This window comes from Lipophrys pholis (genome assembly GCF_963383615.2).
Source record: "Lipophrys pholis genome assembly, chromosome: 5".
NCBI classification, from domain to species: domain Eukaryota; kingdom Metazoa; phylum Chordata; class Actinopteri; order Blenniiformes; family Blenniidae; genus Lipophrys; species Lipophrys pholis.
In genome coordinates this window covers 29,355,404-29,375,591 of record NC_137628.1, presented here as the reverse complement: position 1 = coordinate 29,375,591, position 20,188 = coordinate 29,355,404, and the positions used below count along the sequence as shown (strand labels likewise).

Below are 20,188 nucleotides of genomic sequence, written 5' to 3'. Positions count from 1 at the left end.
CAAATCCTGGTACGTGGACTCAGAAAAAGTTTCTTTACCAAAAACGCGATAAATTCACACGTTCATCGATTCACACACATTCTGCACATCAAAAACAACTCAAACATCTACTATGATCTGTGGACCTTTTGTTATATACTATAGTCTTTGTTGTATTGCACTATTTGTTGTTATATTGCATTCTTTTTTGTCATATTGTACTATTCTTATATTGCACTATTCTTTGTCATATTGCACTATTCTTGGTCATATTGTACTTTTCTTATATTGCACTATTTTTTGCTATAATGTACTATTTTTTGATATATTGCATTATTTTTGCACTGTGAGAGGAGCAGTTTTCCAATTTCGTTGTACATCATACAATGATGATATGGCGTCTCTAATTTGTAAATGAACATTAAAATGCACCAAAAAGCCAAAGAACGTAAAAAAAATAATTCAAACCGGGGGAAAGTAAAAAAGGAATGAATATGAGAAATGAGCCTACATATAATGGATCAGTAAACACAGCCTCCATTCAGGCAACGTGAACAAATCAAATCACGTCAGCAAGCTCCTCTCTGCTCATCTCATTGGTTCAATCACGGAGCGCGAGGGCGTGTTCGCGTCCCTCATGCGGCCTTCTATTGGCTGGAGGTCCGCTTTAAGCCCCGCCCATGGCGTCCTCAGCAGTTGTGTTCCTGTCCTCTGATTGGTCGCTGCCCTGTCACTCATTCGGGTTATTAGGAAGAGGCGCTCGCTGCCAAGATGAAGCACTACGAGGTGAGTAGTCTTCATCAAACTCTGATTATCAGGCGCTCGTTCGAGACATAATGGAGTTAATGAGAAACGTACGATATATCGCAATTACTTGTTGACGTGTGAACTCCAGAATATGAGTTATAATTCCAGTGTAAAGGGGAAGAGTGAGTGTTAGAGCAGCACGCTGCCGCAGCGCCGCCTGTCCGGAGTGAGACCGAGGAGCCCGGGGCCTGTTCCCGGGAGCTGCACGGGCTTTACTGGCAGACGCAGCACCACGAACACGACCTGCACATTATCACACCTGCCTGGCGGCGTTTCTCACCTGCCGACATTAAGTTCACTGCTAACTGGGCTGATTAGGTTGAGTAAAGCTCTGCGTTGTCGCCATCTGTGGCCGGACACACTCATGGCGCCTCTTATCTCCTCAAAGAAAAGGTACCGATAGGAAAGGAGATGGATGGCACTATTCGGACGCACCCCAGGACTTGGAACAAGTGCATGTTAAGAAGTGGTGGCAGAAGCATCAGTCCTTCACCGGTTCACCTCCTTTTGTTAAACCCATCAGACAGGATTTGGAAGTGAACCAACCAGTCAGCTCTGGTTCCTCTGCTTTCTCTGTCTGGATGTGGCTTTGACACCGAGGAGACATAAACAGAAGCATTTACATAAGCATTTGTACAGAGGGAAATAAGTATATTTAGTAGTAGATGTGATCAGTACGATCCTCTTTAGTAGCACTAAAAATCAAATGTTTGATAAACATCCTGCAGATCTGAAAAAGACAAAATAAATTTGAAAGGCTATGAAGCATAATTTGAGCAGCAGTGGCCGAGAGGCTGGAGAAGATGTTCGCAGGTTCGAATCCCACAGTGGACTGGTCACCACTGTGGGTCCCTGAGCATGACTCTTGACCCCCATAAGCTCCCCGGGGTGCCTGGACGTGGCTGCCCCCCACAGCCTAGAAATAGGATGGGGATTTATTTAAGTTTAGTTAGTAAAAAGGAAAAATGTATCACAATATCAGAGTATTTTATACTATTGAATGGATTTGTTTTTTCTTTTCAAGAATTACATTTTTAAAACTTTACAGAATCCAAAATTACAGAGCATTTTCCAACAAAATTAAATAATCTGGTGACAAACAGATTTCAAAGCAGTAAATAATGACATCGGGTTTGAAATTTAGTTTAAAAAAATGACCACAGTGAGGTAAAGTGAGTCTTTAAATGTGGTTTTCAATCAGGCAGTGTCGAGGTCAGCCTGACGCCCAAAGCCAATCTGTCTCAAAGTTTTGGAGCAAAGACACTGACCACTGCATACCGAGCGTGGACATTACTGGTAAAAAATGTTTTATGATATTCAGATTTGTTGAGAAGCACCTCTACATGATTCTTATTATTCAGTATTATTATAGATTCTGTTTTAACGACAAATGAAGCAGGAATGTTTTTAACTTCCTCAGAGCGTCGGGTCGGCAGACGACGCGCTGACGAAGGTAAAAACATTCCTGCTCCATTTGTCGTTAAAACAGAATCTATAATAATATGTTTAGGATCAGCAAACATTTACATAATTAAGGTATTATTATTTAGTGTTTCTGTTGGGACGGATAATGTTTGAATTCTCATCAGAATTTCTTAATCAGTTCTTTCAGAAAGTAGATCTCTTTAAATATTTGTGAATCCACTGCGACGGCCAGGCTTACACACACTCCTGGGAAACTAGATCTTCTGTTCTTCTGTTCAGTCTCTTCAATCAGATTCACTTTCCCACTACTATTTCTACTCATTCTGGCGACGAGGCTTTTTAGAAAATGCTGCTTCCAGTTGAACTGAACGAAATGCTGACTATGTTGTCCGTGGAGGAAACACATTTACAGCAAAAGCTCCAAAACCCATAGTTATGAAATTACAAACATATAAAAACTTTAGGTATAGGAGACATTTGGACACTGCAGCTAGACTGAGTAGAAGCATTGATACGTACCAAGATGATTAATGATCCCACTAAACTTTTCATTATTACTTTTTAGAAAAGTTGTTGGCATCATTTACGCTCATGTGTTTTATTACCTAAATCATTTTTTTCATTGCATTTCCACCAGATAGCGTATAACATTTAAGAGTGTGCCTGAATCTCAATTTAAAACAACAAAACTAAAAATTAATTTTTGTGTCAAACCAGGTAAAAATGATCTTACCTTGTCTTGTAGCTGAAGGTAAAGTCAAACCAGCAAAGCATTGTGGGTCATCACGGAATATTTAATGTTTACTGTCGCAATTGCACAGAATTTCTGCTCTGTGCTTCACCGTGGCCCGGCGTGCCATCCCAGTACACACTGTCACTGCCAGAGGTTTTATATAGACCTGATGAGGGGGGAGGGACTGTCAAGTTGCCTCAGAGAAACACATGGGCTCATTTCTCTGAAGTCTCGATCGCACCGTCATGTGTTCCGCTCATTTAACGTGGACGACGTGCCTGTTTGGTTTCTACCCTGTTAATGTAGATCAACTGATTTGTTCAAAAATGAGTATTGAAATTGTTTGGGGACATTAATATACCTTTTCAGTTGTGATACATATTCTCAGTATAAACACTTGTGTAATCGATTGTGACCCAGAGGAGCTGCTCTGCCATGAACTCTGCCTTCACAAAGATCTTTTTTTATAAGTGAACTATATGTTGGTTCCTGGTTGTAGTCGGAGGCTTTATTGATCAGTGCTTGCTACTCTTAATAACAAAACTGAATATCATACGAGCAACATCTATAGCAGAGCTACCGTATTGGCTCACATGAAGATTATAAAGTACCAAATATCTGTTGCTGGAGCCTGTATTATATGTTTACTGCAGGTCTCATTCCCCGTTAACACCACAATGTTATCAAGTAAAAACACAAACCCATGCGTTGTGCTTGGATGTCCGTCTCCGTGACAACGGCTCGGAAACACTGGAAACACAACTTTTTGAAAGCTGGTGAAGAAAAGAACATCGGCGTCACGGAATTATTTCACGTTTCAGGCAGTGAAGTGAAACTTCATGTAAAGCAAAACATGTCAAGTGCTTCACATGAGACTAAAACCATGAAAGGGAAAATACTGGCACACAAAGGAACATTCTGTGTGTGTGTACATTCGTATGCACATGCATCGTCCAGAACTATATGTAAGTTAGACCAATAGTTACAGCTTCATATAATCATCTGCCTGATTCTGAACTATGTATAAAACATAGAACTATGTTTAACCCTTTTTAAAACATCCAGCATATTTAACTGTATAGGCCGTTTGTATGAGACTAGTAAGTAAAATCAAGAAGTTTTGACCATTTTGTTTAGTTTCAAAGCCATAATTTGATGTAAACCACGAGTTTTGTGATCTGTTCCACTCCCTGATAGACGCCCACAACATTTTATTCTGTGTATTTATAGCTTCTTGACCATAAATAGAGGACATGGCCCAAACCTCCCCGTTGCCACTTGTGACCGTGTGTCTTTCATTCATAACGGAAACTGATTCCCGTCTTTCTGCCATAAGACAGTGTAAGGGTGGGATTGGGCTTCACCAGAGGGGGGGTGGGGGGGATACCCTGGCTAAGCCCTCTCAGTCTGGAGTATTCTCACCCTGTGGTAGCAAGAGAAGGCGACTCCCTCTGAGAGATCGAGCTGTGCCGTCTGTCTCTGAGGTCCAGATTGTGAAAGCGTTTGTGCGCTGGAGCAGCGGGTGACCAAACCCGGTGGTTTCAGGTGTCTCGGTGTTCAATGGTCCTCACAGGAGCTGCATGTCTGCTTGGTGTGATCAACAGTAAACCCATGACATCACGGAGGTGTGGGGTCTGCTGGGAGAAGCCTGGTTCTGCAGAGTTAGCAGCAGAGGCTTAAAATTAGCAGGGGGAGGAAGCGAAGGGTCAGACTAGGAAAGGGGAGGTGTTGTCCTCCATCCTCCCGGTTAGCCATGAGCTGAAAGGTGGATGGGGTCATTATCGTTATTTCAAAACGAAGCCTCCGAAGGGAAGCTGCAGATAGAAGTTTCTATCTGCAGATATATACGTAGATGACAGTTTGCCACTGCGGATGCGGCGGGCATTCCGACATACGCGTGACCTCACACATGTGGCGTATGTTTGCTCTGCGGGGGTCGGCTGGCAGTTAAATAAAGCAGCATGACGGGGGGAGGGAGGGAGGGAGGTAGGGAGGGGTGGGTGGAGGAGCCGGGGAGCAGACAGATTTATTTCCACAGCTGAGTGCTGCCCCTCTCCTCTCAGGCTCGATCAGGGAGACGGCTGGGGAGGTGGGGAGGGACCAGAGGACTGGGGGGAAGAGTTGAGGCGACGAAGGGAATAAACTAAGAGCAGGAGGAGAACCGTGGACATGGATGCACTAGCGCTAGAGGCCACCACCGGCAAAAAGACGTCCAACGGGGCAGTCGTTCCTGTTCCACTGCCGGGTCAAGCCCCGGTCAAACGCAAACCTGCCAAAAAAGCTAAAAAGGCTGTTGTTTTCTTTGAGGTGGAGATACTGGATGCCAAGACCAAGGACAAGCTCTGCTTCATGGACAAGGTAAGCACTGATTCCTATTTTCCACATGATCAATGATTTTCCTCTTGATGCCAGGTTAATCACACGTTAATATGAACAGCTCCATTAAAGAAATAAAATAAAATGCTTTTAATCTCGCTTGCAACAGATGCATCATATCCTGTCTTATGTTACAGTGGAGAGTCTCGTGTGTCAGGTGTTTTCTAGAACACAGGAGAGCTGCACGGTCACTATCACACTGCCAGCCACAAAGTGCAGCCGTACTTCATTTATCTGAGAAGTTTATGCTCCAACAAAAAGTTTGCTCTGAATTGTACGGTTTTTTTTCTGCTGCAGCATTTCTACAACCAGGCACTTCTGCTGAAGGTTTTTTTTTTTTTTTATATTCAACATGGTTTTCTGAATGAGCTGCAATACCAGTATTTAAATGTGTGTTATTTCTGAGGCTGTAGTAGCAGTTATATATATATATTTATATATATATATGGCTGATGGTACAGTACTACAGTACAGCCTCAGACATGCAGGTGTTTATATGCACTGTCTTACTATGAAGGCATGAAATGTGCTCCTCGCTGATATTGTGAATATCAATTACAGTGTTCATATTGCATATTTAGATGCTAGTAAATACATTCCTTCACAATGTGCAGGCATGTATTGTATTTTAACACTTTGTTCCTATAAATCTTTACAGTCTGCAGAAACAAACACATTTTTATTGAGACTTCAAGCTGTTGAATCAATCATTCTTTCAGATTAGTATTGATTCTTCTCAGATGACTGGCATAAGACAAAGACAGGAACGTAATGAGGGACACAGCAAAGTTGAAACGTGTTTTATGAGAAATGAGCAAAATTAAACACAATTTGAATGGGTCATTGTCGTAAAACTGACAGAACAATGTATGATAATCAGTAAAAAGGGTAAATGAAGCTTTTTGCCAAGACTCAGGTTTCTATGAAAAGCAGACAAAATGCTGAATAATTGTTATAATAAAAATATTTCTATTATTTGACAGCAGCTACGAAACCTCAAGAAGTACTATTTAGAAGGTTCTATACAATGTAAGATTGTTCATATGGATTAAACATTTTTATTTAACATTACTAGTGCTTTATTAATCTTCTAATCCTCATAATGATTACTTTTAATAAATAATAAATACCTTCTCTTCTGGCTGCACTCTCTTGCTGTGACCATCGCAAGTCAAGTGATCTTTATTTTGATGTCCTGACCGGCTGAGCAGTTGAGGCCTTGCTCAGTAGGATTTTAACCAGGAAACGTCTCTTTGTTCGAACCTGCGTCTCTTTCATTACGCCCACCGCTGCCCCCAATCAACACTGTTCATATGTGCTGCACTTTCCCTGATTCCTTGAACTTTTGACCTCGGATAAATCATCGTTAGTTACCTGAGAGTTTTGGTTTTTTCACTTGTAATATTTCAAAATAAAACCTTTTTTTTTTTTTTTATGTGTGAATTTCTTTACAGGTTTTTCATCTACATGTTTAAGTTGCACGCAGGTTGTTTGTCTTGTTTACAGTCTGGACTGAAGGAAGTCCCTGTTGCTTTAGCTATATTTATCGTACTGGGATGTGTAAGCCTGTCGTTGTACCGGGCATACTGACAGTACTTGGCCTGTACTTTGCGTCTACTTTGTCAGACAGATTGAATTAGTTGTGCAGGTTTGTGCTGCTGCATTAGCAGGGTTTAGTGCATAGTTGGTGTGAGTCCTGTCAGTGTGTTGAGTTGCATGAGTCGTGTTCTTGACGCTGTCAGTCAGACGAGACGGGGCTTATTAAAAGTTACTCCTCAGTACCTCGGAGCGTGTGCGTCTATCCTTCCTGGATTTATACACTCTTGTCGGCTTAGCAGAGGTTCTGTGGCCGTAGCATCCCAATCTTATCACCTTTGGAAGGTCGATTTCATGGACACCACGGAATCTGATCTGGACCCACAGGCTCTTCAGGGAACTGGTTTCCTTAAAGTAGCTTCACTGAGTGAAACTGACAGACCGAGTTTGTGTGTATACGACATCCTGAATGAACCCTGTTGGGGGAAAGGGAATGCCTGTGGGGTCACTGAGAGGTTCTTGGAGATGGCTGGTACTCTTCAGGAGAGGATGAGAGCCGAGGTCACAAGGCAGTCGTTTTTTCATTCCTCCATAATTAATAATAATAAATCATGGGTTTTATATAGAGCTTTTTCTCAGAGAGTGAAAGACGCTTCACGTTGCATTATTCATTCACTCGACGGTGGTAAACTACGTATGTAGCCACAGTTGCCCTGGGGTAGACTGACAGAAGCCCTTCTGACCACCACCAACCACTCACTCTCTCACGACATTCACCAAGGCAGTTTGGGGTTCAGTGTCTTGCCCAAGGACACTTTGGCATGTAGGCAGGCAGAGATGGGAATAGAACCTGCAACCTTCCGATTGGGAGATGGCCGCTCTACCAACCGAGCCCATTTATTACCAACTAGTCTCTAATGGCTGCAATCGACCGATTAATCTGCAAAACATGGTGGAGGCACCATCATGCTAGAGGGCTGCTTTGCTGCATCTGGTTCAGAAGGAATTAAATGCGTCAAAGTAAGTATAAAATATCTACCTTATTTAGACGTTTGGGTAAGAAACATGTTTTCCCTGCGTCGGTCAACCAGGAGGTGAAGGTATTGGGTCTTTGATTAAGACAACCTGCGTTTCAAAACGATCCGGTATTGAATCCTGATCAAATCAAACTGAGAGCTAAATCTGGCCTCGCCGTAAAGGATCCACAATCTTAAAAAAGCCGTCGGTCATCAGGGAGGACGAGAGTTCCAGACCAGAAGCAAACAGCTGCAGGAAGCTGGAGGGACACTGGAGATGTTGAGAAGCCGTCACTTCGCTAAAGCTTCTGAAACCAAATATTGGTGAAGGTTGCCAATAATTGTGTCCCGCATACGTTGTGGTTTGGATTTTCATTTCTTTACTAAAAGAAAATATTTTCATGTCGTTAATTGATAACTGTCCAATATTAGATCCTATTAGAAAATGTTTTTTTACATATTAATTAGTGATAATTTGATTTATCAGTGCTGAACGCTGTGTGGGCCGCTGCCGTCACATGCTCACTGAGAAAGCATTTGATCTGAGAGCAAAACAAATATGGAAAAAGATACTTTCCAAATGTTTGGCAGCAGTTTCCTCTCGTCTCACTCCTTTCTCAGAAGTATCTGCTCCCGTCGTCTCGGCCAGTTTGAACAGGAAGAAGAAGACGACGACATGTTTATTATGTCCGTCATTTTTCACTCAGAATTATCTTTTTTTCTACAATTTACAAAAATAGAATTGTATGCAATGCACACTTTTTTTTTCTTTAATATCTAATCTATTGTCACTTGGGGATAAATATTTATGGCTTCTCAGAAGGCCGGTATCTTGATACTGATCCAGTAAATAATCTATCCAATATGAAATTAAAGGCATCAGACCTAAACATAGTCCCAGTGCACAAGGAGGTAACAGAAATCTCAGCCTGCTCTTGCTCCTTTTGAGGAAAAGTGTAATTTTTATCTGTGGTTATTTTACTTAAAAATAATTCAAATGATAATCATGAGCTGATAAATCAAGTCGCATATAAATCACAAAGTTACAAAACAAACTGTTGTTTCCGGTTAAAGTTGGATCGAACAGTTTGAAAGTGCAAATCCTGAAGCAGAAAGACATTACTTGTTTATTTACTGCAGGTCACCTGGAGAACGAAATACTGAACATTATCACATGTTAAACTATCCTGCAGCGCTGCTGTTGTATTCATTACAACTTTAATCAGGGTCCTTTTCAAATCCTTGAAATATTCTAAATTAAATTTTTTATGAATCCAGTTCCTGAACACGCGAGAAAACAGCAGCAGCTGTGGTCCAGATGCAACACGGCGTCCAGCCCTTTACACTCAAACCAAAAGGTTCTGTTATATTTAATCAAATGTGAACATTGACGATGGATATTATCTGTCTGAATGGTTTTGTTTTGTTGCACTGCTGCTGTGCAAGTTTTTCTTGGGATTAAGCCGCGTCGTTCCATAACATCCATTGGAGCGTTTTATTTTACATGCTCATAAACTTCAGCTCATACTGTTTGTTTTTCATGTGTTGGGACGTTGTAATACCTTGTAATCTGCTGGATTACTTAGGAATAAAGTATATTCTGATAAGTGAAGCTACATTTTAGTTGTTTACTTATAGAGGAATTCCAGGTTTTATAACATTTATCATCTTGAGAACATTGAGCTTGTGTTTTTAAACTGGTTTTAATGGCCCGTAACTGAAGCCGATGGCGGAGTGAGGCATGCTGGGTATCTCCACTTGAATGTCATCTGTTTTTTTATCAATAAAGCCTTTGAGTCAAATAATTCAGAAAGTCATCGTCACTGTAAACGATCCCTCTCGGCTCCTGGCCTCAGAATTCCACTGCAGCGGCGTCCGTGTTTACCTTTGTGTTTATAGGAGGTGTTGTTGGGCAGCCTGGAGTGTGTGTGTGTGTGTGTGTGTGTGTGTGTGTGTGTGTGTGTGTGTGTGTGTGTGTGTGTGTGTGTGTGTGTGTGTGTGTGTGTGTGTGTGTGTGTGTGTGTGTGTGTGTGTGTGTGTGTGTGTGTGTGTGTGTGTGTGTGTGTGTGTGTGTGTGTGTGTGTGTGTGTGTGTGTGTGTGTGTGTGTGTGTGTGTGTGTGTGTGTGTGTGTGTGTGTCACCAGCTGTTAGATAACACACATCCATTGGGTGTGGAGCAGCCGCAGCTAAATTTACCTCTAATCATCATCATGAATGGAAGCCGGGTTATTATCTGCTGCTTTGTTGCGTCGCAGCTCTGATTTATTCTGCTGTTATTTGTAGGTCGAGCCGAATGCCACCATCGGGGAGATCAAGTCCATGTTCCACAAGAGCCGTGAGCTACCTCTCCTCAGACGTCCGATTCATAACGAAGTCCAACTCTTCAGACCTCCGTGAAACGCTTGTGTTTCTGTTTCAGATCCTCAGTGGTACCCGGCCAGACAGTCCATCCGCCTCGACCCCAGTATGTCCACCAGCCTCATTCTGTTGCTCAGTAATGAGAATAAACTGCAGCTTCTCGGTTCATTTACAGTAAATATCAGCATGGCGTGATCTGTGTGTGTGTTTCAGAGGGGAAGTCTCTGAAGGATGAAGATGTTCTGCAGCAACTTCCTGTCGGGACCACGGCCACCTTCTACTTCAGAGACCTGGGAGCTCAGATCAGCTGGGTCACAGTGAGTAGGCCAGGAGAGAAACCTGCAGGTCCAACAATCCAAACACTTCGAGCGGAGCTGGACTGAGATTGCTCTGTGCAAAAAGGCAGAATGTGCTCGTGGAGTCAAAGGTTACCTCCTGAGCGCCGTGTTAACTTGGCACACAGCAGTTTGTTGTTCCACTTGTTTTCAGCTCTGCAGTGACGACGACAGGAATTTATCATTTATTTGCTTTGGATCATTTCTTAAATGAGAACTATTTTTCTTAAACCACAGAGCAAATGGTAAAGTTCCTGTAAGGTTTAATTACTTTGTCAGTCATTAATTAGCTGACATTTATACACTTTTCCACAGGCGTTAAATCTCAAAATAATTGTATTTTATTATCACAAAGTTAATTGTTTTGTCAGTTATTTTTACACTCGCAACATAAAATGTTTGGGGATACAATTTTTTTAATACTAACAAAACAAAGAAAAGGAAAAAGAACCATATATATATATTTATTTAGTTAGTTTATTTTAAATTACCGTAATTTCTGGACTATTGAGCACCTGAATATAAGCCGCACCCACCAAATTTTAAATTGAAAAAGAAAGGTTGGAGTTACGTGATGCACCTGAACGCATCACCAAGGTAATATCGGCATGGAGCTCATTAACCTTTAAAAATCCATAAATAGCCGAGTCATTGTTTTAGCTGCAGGGTTCAAAGTCTGTGAAAAAAGTAGTGTCCTATAGTCTGGAAATTACAGTATTTCATACCCGTTGGCCGCAGGGCAGAAATCAGATGGAATCAAGGACCTGCAGATGTACATTTTGGGAATATATGTGATGTTTGAATTTATAGCAAATAATCTGATTGTCGCAGTAATCAATAACATTATCACATGTTTACCTAATGTGGTGCAACATTATTGCTTCAACCATGTCACTCACAAGTTAGTTAACAAAAGTTCTCCAAGACTCTGAATTGTGTTGGTTTAAGCTCCACGAAGTGACGAGAGAGAAAGTTTAAGATGCGGTTCAGAGCTGCAGCAACAGACACCAAACAAACGTGACGGTCTGTCTCTTCTACTTGTTTGTCTTTCTCAGGTTTTCCTCACCGAGTACACTGGACCTCTCGTCATCTACCTGATGTTCTACTTCAGGGTTCCTTTCATCTACGCCCCCAAATACGACTTCACCACCAGTAAACACTGGGTCGTTCAGTGAGTGTTTTAGTGCTGAGAGTTTTCACCCCTTCATTTGGCTCGGTTTGCGTTCACACTGCATTTATAGACCCGATCGAGTCGTCTGGGAAACGTCACGCAGTTACAACATCTGCCGGTTTGGGGGCGCTGTCGCCTGAAACACACTGGCCAGAGAGGAAGTGAAGAAGAACCAGGGCTCATCGATTGGTCTGGACTGAAACTGGAAGTCCCGCCCCTTTAGCCTGAGGTGGCGAGGCTAGTTAGCTCGTGGCTAATGGGTAGCCACAAAAAACCTCGATATAAAGTCTTCAGACCAGATATCAATGAGAGTCTTCCTCACTACTTCCTCCTCTCTACTTCTTCCTCTCTATTTCATCCTCTACTTCCTCCTCTCTACTTCTTCCTCTCTATTTCATCCTCTACTTCTTCCTCTCTACTTCTTCCTCTCTTCTTCTACCTCTCTACTCCGTGTCTGTCAGCGAAATATATTCAAAACTTTTTTCTTTCTGCATCTTCTTCTTCTGATTTGCGCGGTTAGCCTTGTTTGTTTACTACCCAGAATGCATTGCGCTCTACGTCACGTCCTCTCACCCCGCCCTCTATAGAAAGATCGTTTTGTAAAGGAACCGGGAACCATGAAGGGATCTCTGGTCCGGGGCAAACGGGGGGATGTGACCAGGCCCTTAGAGGTAAACTAGCTGTCTTCATGTTTCCAGTCTGGCCTGTATGTGTCACTCGTTCCACTACATGAAGCGGCTCCTCGAGACCTTGTTTGTCCATCGCTTCTCTCACGGGACGATGCCGCTACGCAACATCTTCAAGGTGAGACGCACGTTTGTTTTTTGTTTTTTAAAAGAAAAGCAAGGTTTTATTCCCGAGGACGAGGCAGTGGACGTTGTTTCCATTGTGTGTTTCAGAACTGTACCTACTACTGGGGCTTTGCAGCGTGGATGGCGTATTACATCAACCACCCTCTGTACACGCCGCCCAGTGAGTCTGCAGCCACACGACGACACAACTTTAATAAAAACACTAAAGAGAAAAGTTGTAATTTATTTTCTCGTTCATACTTTTAACTCACAAAGTGCAAATTTTACAAACAAACCACAATAATTTTCCCTGAACGCCTCCTGGTGAAATACCCCTCAGTTCTGCCAAAATGCATTTAATCCTCATTTCACTGTATTTTGCAGTTTACGGGGAGCAGCAGATCAGACTGGCTCTCATCGTGTTCCTGGTAAGGAACCTGAATTCATAATGTGGCGTTTTATTTGGAGAAATGATCCAAGCAAAAAGTTCTTCTTTTTGTGAGGTCATGCTAAAACATTCTGTGTTTTGCTCTTTTCAGCATGAATAACTTTGGACTTTATCAATGTTCCTTCTTTAGTTCTGTCAGATCGGCAACTTTTCCATCCACGTTGCTCTGAGGAACCTCCGTCCACCCGGTGAGCTCCGCCGGCTCCTCCTCTCTCTGTCCTTTCTGCTTTGTGTGATTAGAACGTTTTGCTTGCTGACATCCTGCCAACTGCTTTTCAACTGCAACCTTCGTTTCCATGTTCATGTCCATCATCAACCAGGGTTCTTAAAAGTATTGAATTTACAAATCTGCATTTAATACCTTAAAAGATAATTAAAAAGGTATTAAACTTGATATTGTAGGTCTTAAGTTTTGCTGCCATGTTTTTAACTTCACTGTTCCTGGTTCCAGTAAGAAACCAGATAAGAAATATTTACCAAAAAACAACTGGAAGGTGATTGTTATTATTAATAGAAATGATTGGTAAGATAAGTACATTCCAAAGGTACTGTCATTGTTTAACTGTATAGTATTAAAGTGTATTACCTTTTTTCTGCAAGACACTCTATAGTCCTGTGTCTTCATTTGTCTAGTTGAGAATTTCAGAATAAAAGCAGTGAAGTTATGATGATCAACAGAAGGAGAATTAGAAAACAACACTAATATCTAAAGATAAGATCTCCTGTTTTGAGGAAAGTGAGTTCCAGCTGCTATTGTTACCAGTACTGCTGCTCAGTGGTGATTTTACTGTATCAGAAGTTGGACGGATTGATCCTGAACATTGAATTCCAGCGTGGTACAGGTTCTGTCAGGGACGATGACTTTGGCATTAAATTCTGTTCCAAGTCATAAAAAGTCTTATATTAAGTCCTGATGTTCTCTTCCTCCCTGAATCCAGGCTCCAAGACCAGGAAGATCCCCTATCCCACCAAGAACCCCTTCACCTGGATCTTCCTGCTGGTTTCTTGTCCCAACTACACCTACGAGGTGACATGTTTGATCTTTCACACTAAAACTGAGCAGAGCCCAGATGACAACTGAGGTCAAAACTAAACGCAGAAGAAAGATTTTCCTCACTTGGATCTCAGAGATGAAGCAGAAAGATTAAAATGAAATAGTCTGGTACTGAGACCTGCAGCTCGTGGCTCTTCAGCCCTTCTAGAGTGGCTCCTGAGAAGCTTTCACAAAACTTTAGTTTCCACTTATTTACACACCAGACTCTGTTTCTAAATTACTCTTTTCTCTTTGTTTAAAGGAGCCAAAAAAGTGACGATGGCTAAACACCACATTTAAAAAGAAAACAACTCAAATTGCTTAAAGTGGCTAAAAATGACAAAAAAACAGCTCAAAAAAATTTACCCACAAGAGAATGTGTAAAGAAAAAACATTTAAACGGAAAAAAATGCTAAAAAAAAAACAATTTACTAAAAGAGCAACAATTTCTTAACCTATAAATGCAAAATAGCTGGAATTCAAAATACAGTTTTATTTCATAGAATAACTTGTCAGAATTTTAAAAAGCTACGTTAATGTCAACACATTTCTTTCCCCTCCCGGCTGCAGTCAGTCAGTCAGTCAGTCAGTCCGGTGATGTCTGATCTTCTGGACCAGCCTTGTTTGTTCTCCTTGCTCCTGAGGCTGCTGCTGCCCCCTGGTGGCGCCGCTGTGACTCCACCTCGTGTTCGTCATCCAGTTTATTAAACATTCTGCAGCCTGCCGATACTGTCGGTCTGGAATGAACCAGTCGGACACGCGTTGGCGTGGGTGAAGGAGTGATGAAGTGAAAGGTGAAGGAGTGATGAAGTGAAAGGTGAAGGAGTGATGAAGTGAAAGGTGAAGGAGTGCGGTCTTGTGTTGCAGCTGGGCTCCTGGCTGGGCTTCACCCTGATGACCCAGTGTCTGCCGGTGGCCTTCTTCACGCTGGTGGGCTTCATCCAGATGACGGTTTGGGCCAAAGGGAAGCACCGCAGCTACCTGAAGGAGTTCCGCGACTACCCGCCGCTCCGCTCGCCCATCCTGCCCTTCGTCCTGTAGGATGGCTCAGCCGCCGCCCTGCTAGCCCCCCCCGCCTGACCCCCCCACCCCCACCACACTGGAACTTATAGACTGAAGAGTTTGAGGTGTCTCCCAGTTTCTCCTCCTAGCAAAGCTTCCCGTCCTGCTCCTCTATAGTGAAAATCTCAAATGGCTCTAATTCTTCTTTTTTAATGACAGAACTACTCATTCTGGCTGGTTTCTTGATATTTGTGTTCCACCGCCATCAAAACAAATCATTGGACCCTGATGTTCAGAGTTTACTCATCTTAAACTGATCGGTCATGAATATTTATCTGAAACCAGAAGTGTGTTAATGTCTGAAGTAATTTATTAAAAAAATAAATAAAACCAACTGTCTTGTGTCTGTTCAGGCAGGATCCTTCACATTGACGCGACTCGAGGTTTTTAGAGTTAACATTGTTTATTGGTTATGTACAAAGCCGAATCGCAGGATGTTGCATCATGCAGCTTCAGCCTGAGCTTGGATTCTCTTCTTCCTCAGCTGCAGCCTCCTCTCCCTCTCGTACTCCTTCATGCGCATCACGTAGCTGCAAGCAGAAACATATGGTTGTGTGTTATTATGACAATAAATAAAAAAAACTTTTAGCAGCTTTAATACAACAGGAGAAGGGAGTGTGGCTCCGTGAAGAAACGTCTGAATGTTTCCTGTGTCACTAACAGACTGAGCTTCACATTAACAGGCTGATTGAGGAAGATAAAGTCTGAAACAAGTCAAACAACACTGACGCTTTTATTGTGAAGTTGTGTTTTCATAGGCAGGGACCATTAAAGTAAATTAGTTCCAGGTGTCTTTCTGTAAACCTGCAGCTCTTTGGACCTTTTGTAGTGTAGGTTTCACTAAATTATACCTAAACTTATTTACACACCAGTTACTCTCAAAATGACTTCTTTGATTAAAATAAAAGCACAATAACTAAAGAAGAAATGCTTATAAATGAAAAAAAAGCAAAATGGCTTTAAAAGGGGTTAAAATGACTAAAATATTCTTCCGCCATAAGACTATAACTCCTCCCTGTAACTAATGTTTACTGTGTTTTGGTTCATTTCATCCTTCCTGTGCTGACATAAGCCTTGTACATAATATATAATTTTTATCCTTTTATTTGGTATTGCACTTTCTATTTATTCTGTGTGGAGGTTAAAAGACTTTCCCTCTGGGATTAATTAAGTATTTCTGTTCTAAAATGTCAGAATTGTCCAAAAATGCAGGGAAAGGATGAAACCTCTAAAATCAGGTAATGAAATGTTGATCATCCTAAACTGAAACTTCATAATACAGTTTTGTCGTGTTTCAGCCTCATTTTAAAAGGTTAAACATGTTTGTTTTGGCTCCAGGTAAATTTGATTTGATGGAAAAATCACAAAAGCGTGTCAGTGGGCGGCGGCGGCTGCAGACACTCACTCCTGGTGTTCGCAGTAGTCCCAGTCGTGCCTCTCATGGTTGCAGGCCAGGAAGTTGGGCCAGTTGTCTCTCTTGCACTTCAAGAACTTCAGCAGGTAGTGAGCGCAGTAGTCTCTCTGCTCCACCGGCAGCTGGGCCAAGTTCATCTGCTCCTGGGACGCAACCATCACTGACGACGGCAGAAACAAAAGCTCAACTGGGGGACGGAATCTCTCAGTCGGGTCTCATCACCACACCGGATCAGCTGTGGTCCTTCTGTGTGTAATCAAGATCTGCTGACAGACTTAATATTGACTTTTGCAGGTTTTTTAGGACTAAAGTTTGATTTAAATATTGTCTAAATCCATCTGCCAACACTCCTCTGGGTTGCTTGATGTGCCAAAGCGACAAACAAACTTTAAACCAGTTTGCCGGGCAACATCTTTTCTCTCTAAACCGTACTCATCCTTCAAATAAACTATTTCCTGAACACAATATTAAAATACAAAGAGGTGATTCATAGTGCAAACATCTCAACTAGTGCAATTAATTCAAATAGTTTCCTCCAGAGAGATTTCTCTGCAGTGTTTGTAACTGCATCTCAGGCCGACGCTACCTCCTATTTTAACCTTTAAATGCCTCTTTTTATTTATTTTTAGCTCCATGTTCAGAGAGCTTCTCAAAATCGTTTACAACATTGCAAACAGGGATTTCATCACGCTGGTGATTTCTATAAAGCCTCCAAAGGGGTGGCCTTCTGTCAAAACTGTGTTTCTATGTTTGGTTTTGTTGTGCTCGTCACCATCATAAAACCAAAACTTATAATATCACACCACCGATATGAGTGAAATCCATTTACCATCATTGGTATTGGACCAGAAGTATTTCATTAATCTCTGGGGAAAATTCTTGTTACAGCTGCACACACAATGAATACAAGTTGAAGTAAACAATAGTGCAATGTGAAGTTAAATAATTCATATTAAATGTTAATATAAAGGGTTGAGCTCAGAGGTGGAAACTGCAGAATGAGATTAACAGGGAAACACAACAAACACTATTGACTAGTTAAATGGACACATTGGTCCTTATTGTGAATTCGTATTAAATGCCTGTTGCATTATTTTGACCAATGCATTGATTAGAAAGGCAAAATTAATCCATTTGTCCATAATAATGTTGACATTAATAACCTTATAAACATTGCTTACCTGCCGAATGTGATAGCAGCATTAACAGGTAAAAATTTTGGAATGTTCACTGCTGACAACACTGCTTGAATGTGATTAAAAATCTATATTTCGAGTACCTTTTAGGGAGAGACCTTCAGGATTCACTGCAGTATTTTAAACATACAAACTGGATGCTAAGCTAACGTTAGCTGAATCCGGCTGGAGCAACTGAACCTGAATCTTCTGAACTTTTGTTCGTAAAAACTGAACCGGAAACATAAAATTCGTCCCTAAAGACAGAATTGGAGCCGTTTTGCGGACTAACCTCTCTCCTTTCGCTCCTCGAAGCCGAACTGCGGGTCGAATTCGAACTTTTTGTTCGGGTCCGGTTCCGTGTCCCTCTCGGTGACATACCGTCTGCCCAGGTGAGCTCCCATCGTGGGAAAGAAGCTCCGGGCCGAACTCCGGTAGAACTAAACTCCGCTGCAATTATCCTCTGTTTTCTAAATGTTTCTGCTTTCTGCCATTCGGTCACCTCCACAGAACACTGCACCACTTCCGTGTGTCGCCGCGTATCGCTCCCTAGCGGAAACAACTTCCGGCTGGAAGCACAAACGTTCCGCTTGTTGGTTAGCGGTAGTAAAGACAACAAAATGTATTAATGCAAAGCATATTACTCTCCAACTAATTCAATTGTGACTCTCGATGTTCAAAATTTAATTAGTGTTTCCATTTTGCTAACGGCTGTTAAGAATAAGCAGAAACGACTGTCGTAATATGATATTACAACAGTTGCTTCTGCTTTTTCTTAGCACTATTAATGCACTATTAATAAGCACGTTGTACATCTCAAAAAATTTGAATATCATGAAAATGTTCAATATTGTTTGTCACTAATTTCAGAAGGTCAAACCCATATATGACATAGGCTCATGACACATAGAGTGGAACATTTCAAGCCTTTATTTCTTAAAATGTTGACGGTTATGGCTTACAGATAGTGAAAACCCAAAATTCAGTGTCTGAGAAAAATCGAATATTGTGGAAAAGTTCAGTTTTGGAAAGTCACGGTGTCACACCCTAATCAGCTAATGAACTCGAAACACCTGCAAAGGTTTCCTGAGCCTTTAAATGGTCTCTCAGTCTGCGTCATGGAAAATTAAATCAGCATCTCCATAAAGCTTGTCAGCAGACGGAAACATGAAGTGCTCTAAAGTTTCCTGGTAGATTCTACAACAGTGACGTTTAAAGTGGCCAATCAGAAAGGAGGGGGGGATTACGAGGCCGTCTATGCAATGCCCACCCTAAAGTACCGAAACGCAACATCACCGCGTAGAGAGATCACAGGTGTCACAGCGCTCGCTGTCTCCAGACCGAGACAGCGAGCGCAGATTGTGGGCAAACTGTGTGCAATTACAGTTTTTATGCGCTTGTGTTTTTTGGCACTAAATTGACGCCATTATTCTCGCCAGTGAAGTGCAGGCAGGGAAGGCAGTGCCCAAGGCTGAATTGAAATGAATGAAATATTAATTTTGATTATTTATTTTAATTATAATATAAGTATAATAGATTTTTCAATTTCCGGTAGCTGACAAAACCTATAGGTTTGAAAGTGTCAGCATTCTTTGCTTTTCATAGCCCAAATGACTCAACACCGCCATCTCCTGGTACGGCAGAGAGGCGGCACAAGTCACTCACTCCTGAACTGTCTTACTGTGAAGGCCACACACCCTCCCGAAGGCCACACCCCTTACTGAAGGCCACATCCTCTCCTGAAGTCCACACCCCTTCCTGAAGGCCACACCCCTTACTGAAGGCCACACCCTCTCCTGAAGTCCACACCCCTTCCTGAAGGCCACACCCCTTACTGAAGGCCACACCCTCTCCTGAAGTCCACACCCCTTCCTGAAGGCCACACCCCTTCCTGAAGCGACACTGCTGTCATATCCAGTGTATGAATGTTTGCTCATTCGCAGTCAGTTCTCCAATATGAAAATCGTTTACGTAAAAAGGCAGATTGCTACGCTGCCTTTGGACGTAGCCGTGCTATGCTAAATGCTAAAGGTACATTCATAGTGCATTAGTGAATTGATACAGCTACGCTCTCCAGCTAGTTGGCGGGTTACCAGGCAGGATGGCAGCGCTAGAAACAATCAAGACATTTTCACAACTTTCTTTTGAGGACAAGCAGCAGCTTTTTAAAGATGTGAGACGAACACCTGAGCTACAGACCTTCAGCAGAGGAACGCTCCGAACATTGTTCCTACTTTCATGTCAATTTGTGGTGCAGGAGAGGTTTCATCACCACAGACGCTCTGCCGTCAGAGTTGTTTTCATTTTCTCAGGAAGTAGATCCTCACGATATTCAAGAAATATGTTGAATTCCATTAGCTCTTCTTATCTGTGATAGAAATTAAAGCAAGGGTGTCAAACATAAAGCCTGCTCTGGTCCACTATGAAAATTGTAAAAAAAAAAAAATTGGCAAAGAAAACATCAAATTCTCGGGCTAATCAGCTTGAAACCATTGACTTCAATGTTTTTATTTTTGACTATAAAGCTCA

At 42.0% G+C, this 20,188-nt stretch overlaps 2 protein-coding genes across 4 annotated transcripts; one reads left to right on the top strand and one right to left on the bottom strand.

Annotated features, from left to right (window-relative positions):
* Nucleotides 1-708: 708 nt before the first annotated feature.
* tecrb (trans-2,3-enoyl-CoA reductase b) lies at nucleotides 709-15,677 on the top strand. 3 transcript variants are annotated; one of them, XM_080463824.1, is made up of 13 exons: nucleotides 709-765; nucleotides 2,207-2,239; nucleotides 5,252-5,302; nucleotides 10,156-10,207; nucleotides 10,292-10,336; nucleotides 10,444-10,547; nucleotides 11,621-11,736; nucleotides 12,435-12,540; nucleotides 12,636-12,708; nucleotides 12,912-12,955; nucleotides 13,106-13,163; nucleotides 13,914-14,002; nucleotides 14,876-15,677. In XM_080463824.1, the coding sequence occupies exons 1-13, from the start codon at nucleotides 751-753 to the stop codon at nucleotides 15,047-15,049; spliced, it is 960 nt and encodes a 319-aa protein (XP_080319950.1). In that variant the 5' UTR covers nucleotides 709-750; the 3' UTR covers nucleotides 15,050-15,677. The 3 variants fall into 3 exon arrangements, with proteins under 3 accessions (XP_080319950.1, XP_080319951.1, XP_080319949.1); XM_080463825.1 differs by lacking the exon at nucleotides 2,207-2,239; XM_080463823.1 differs by lacking the exons at nucleotides 709-765; nucleotides 2,207-2,239 and having other exon boundaries at nucleotides 4,920-5,302.
* ndufb7 (NADH:ubiquinone oxidoreductase subunit B7) lies at nucleotides 15,360-18,207 on the bottom strand. Its single transcript, XM_080463847.1, has 3 exons — nucleotides 17,952-18,207; nucleotides 16,476-16,644; nucleotides 15,360-15,600 (listed from the first exon to the last, which is right to left on the bottom strand). Exons 1-3 carry the CDS (start codon nucleotides 18,061-18,063, stop codon nucleotides 15,513-15,515), a joined length of 369 nt encoding a protein of 122 aa, XP_080319973.1. The 5' UTR covers nucleotides 18,064-18,207; the 3' UTR covers nucleotides 15,360-15,512.
* Nucleotides 18,208-20,188: the final 1,981 nt, after the last annotated feature.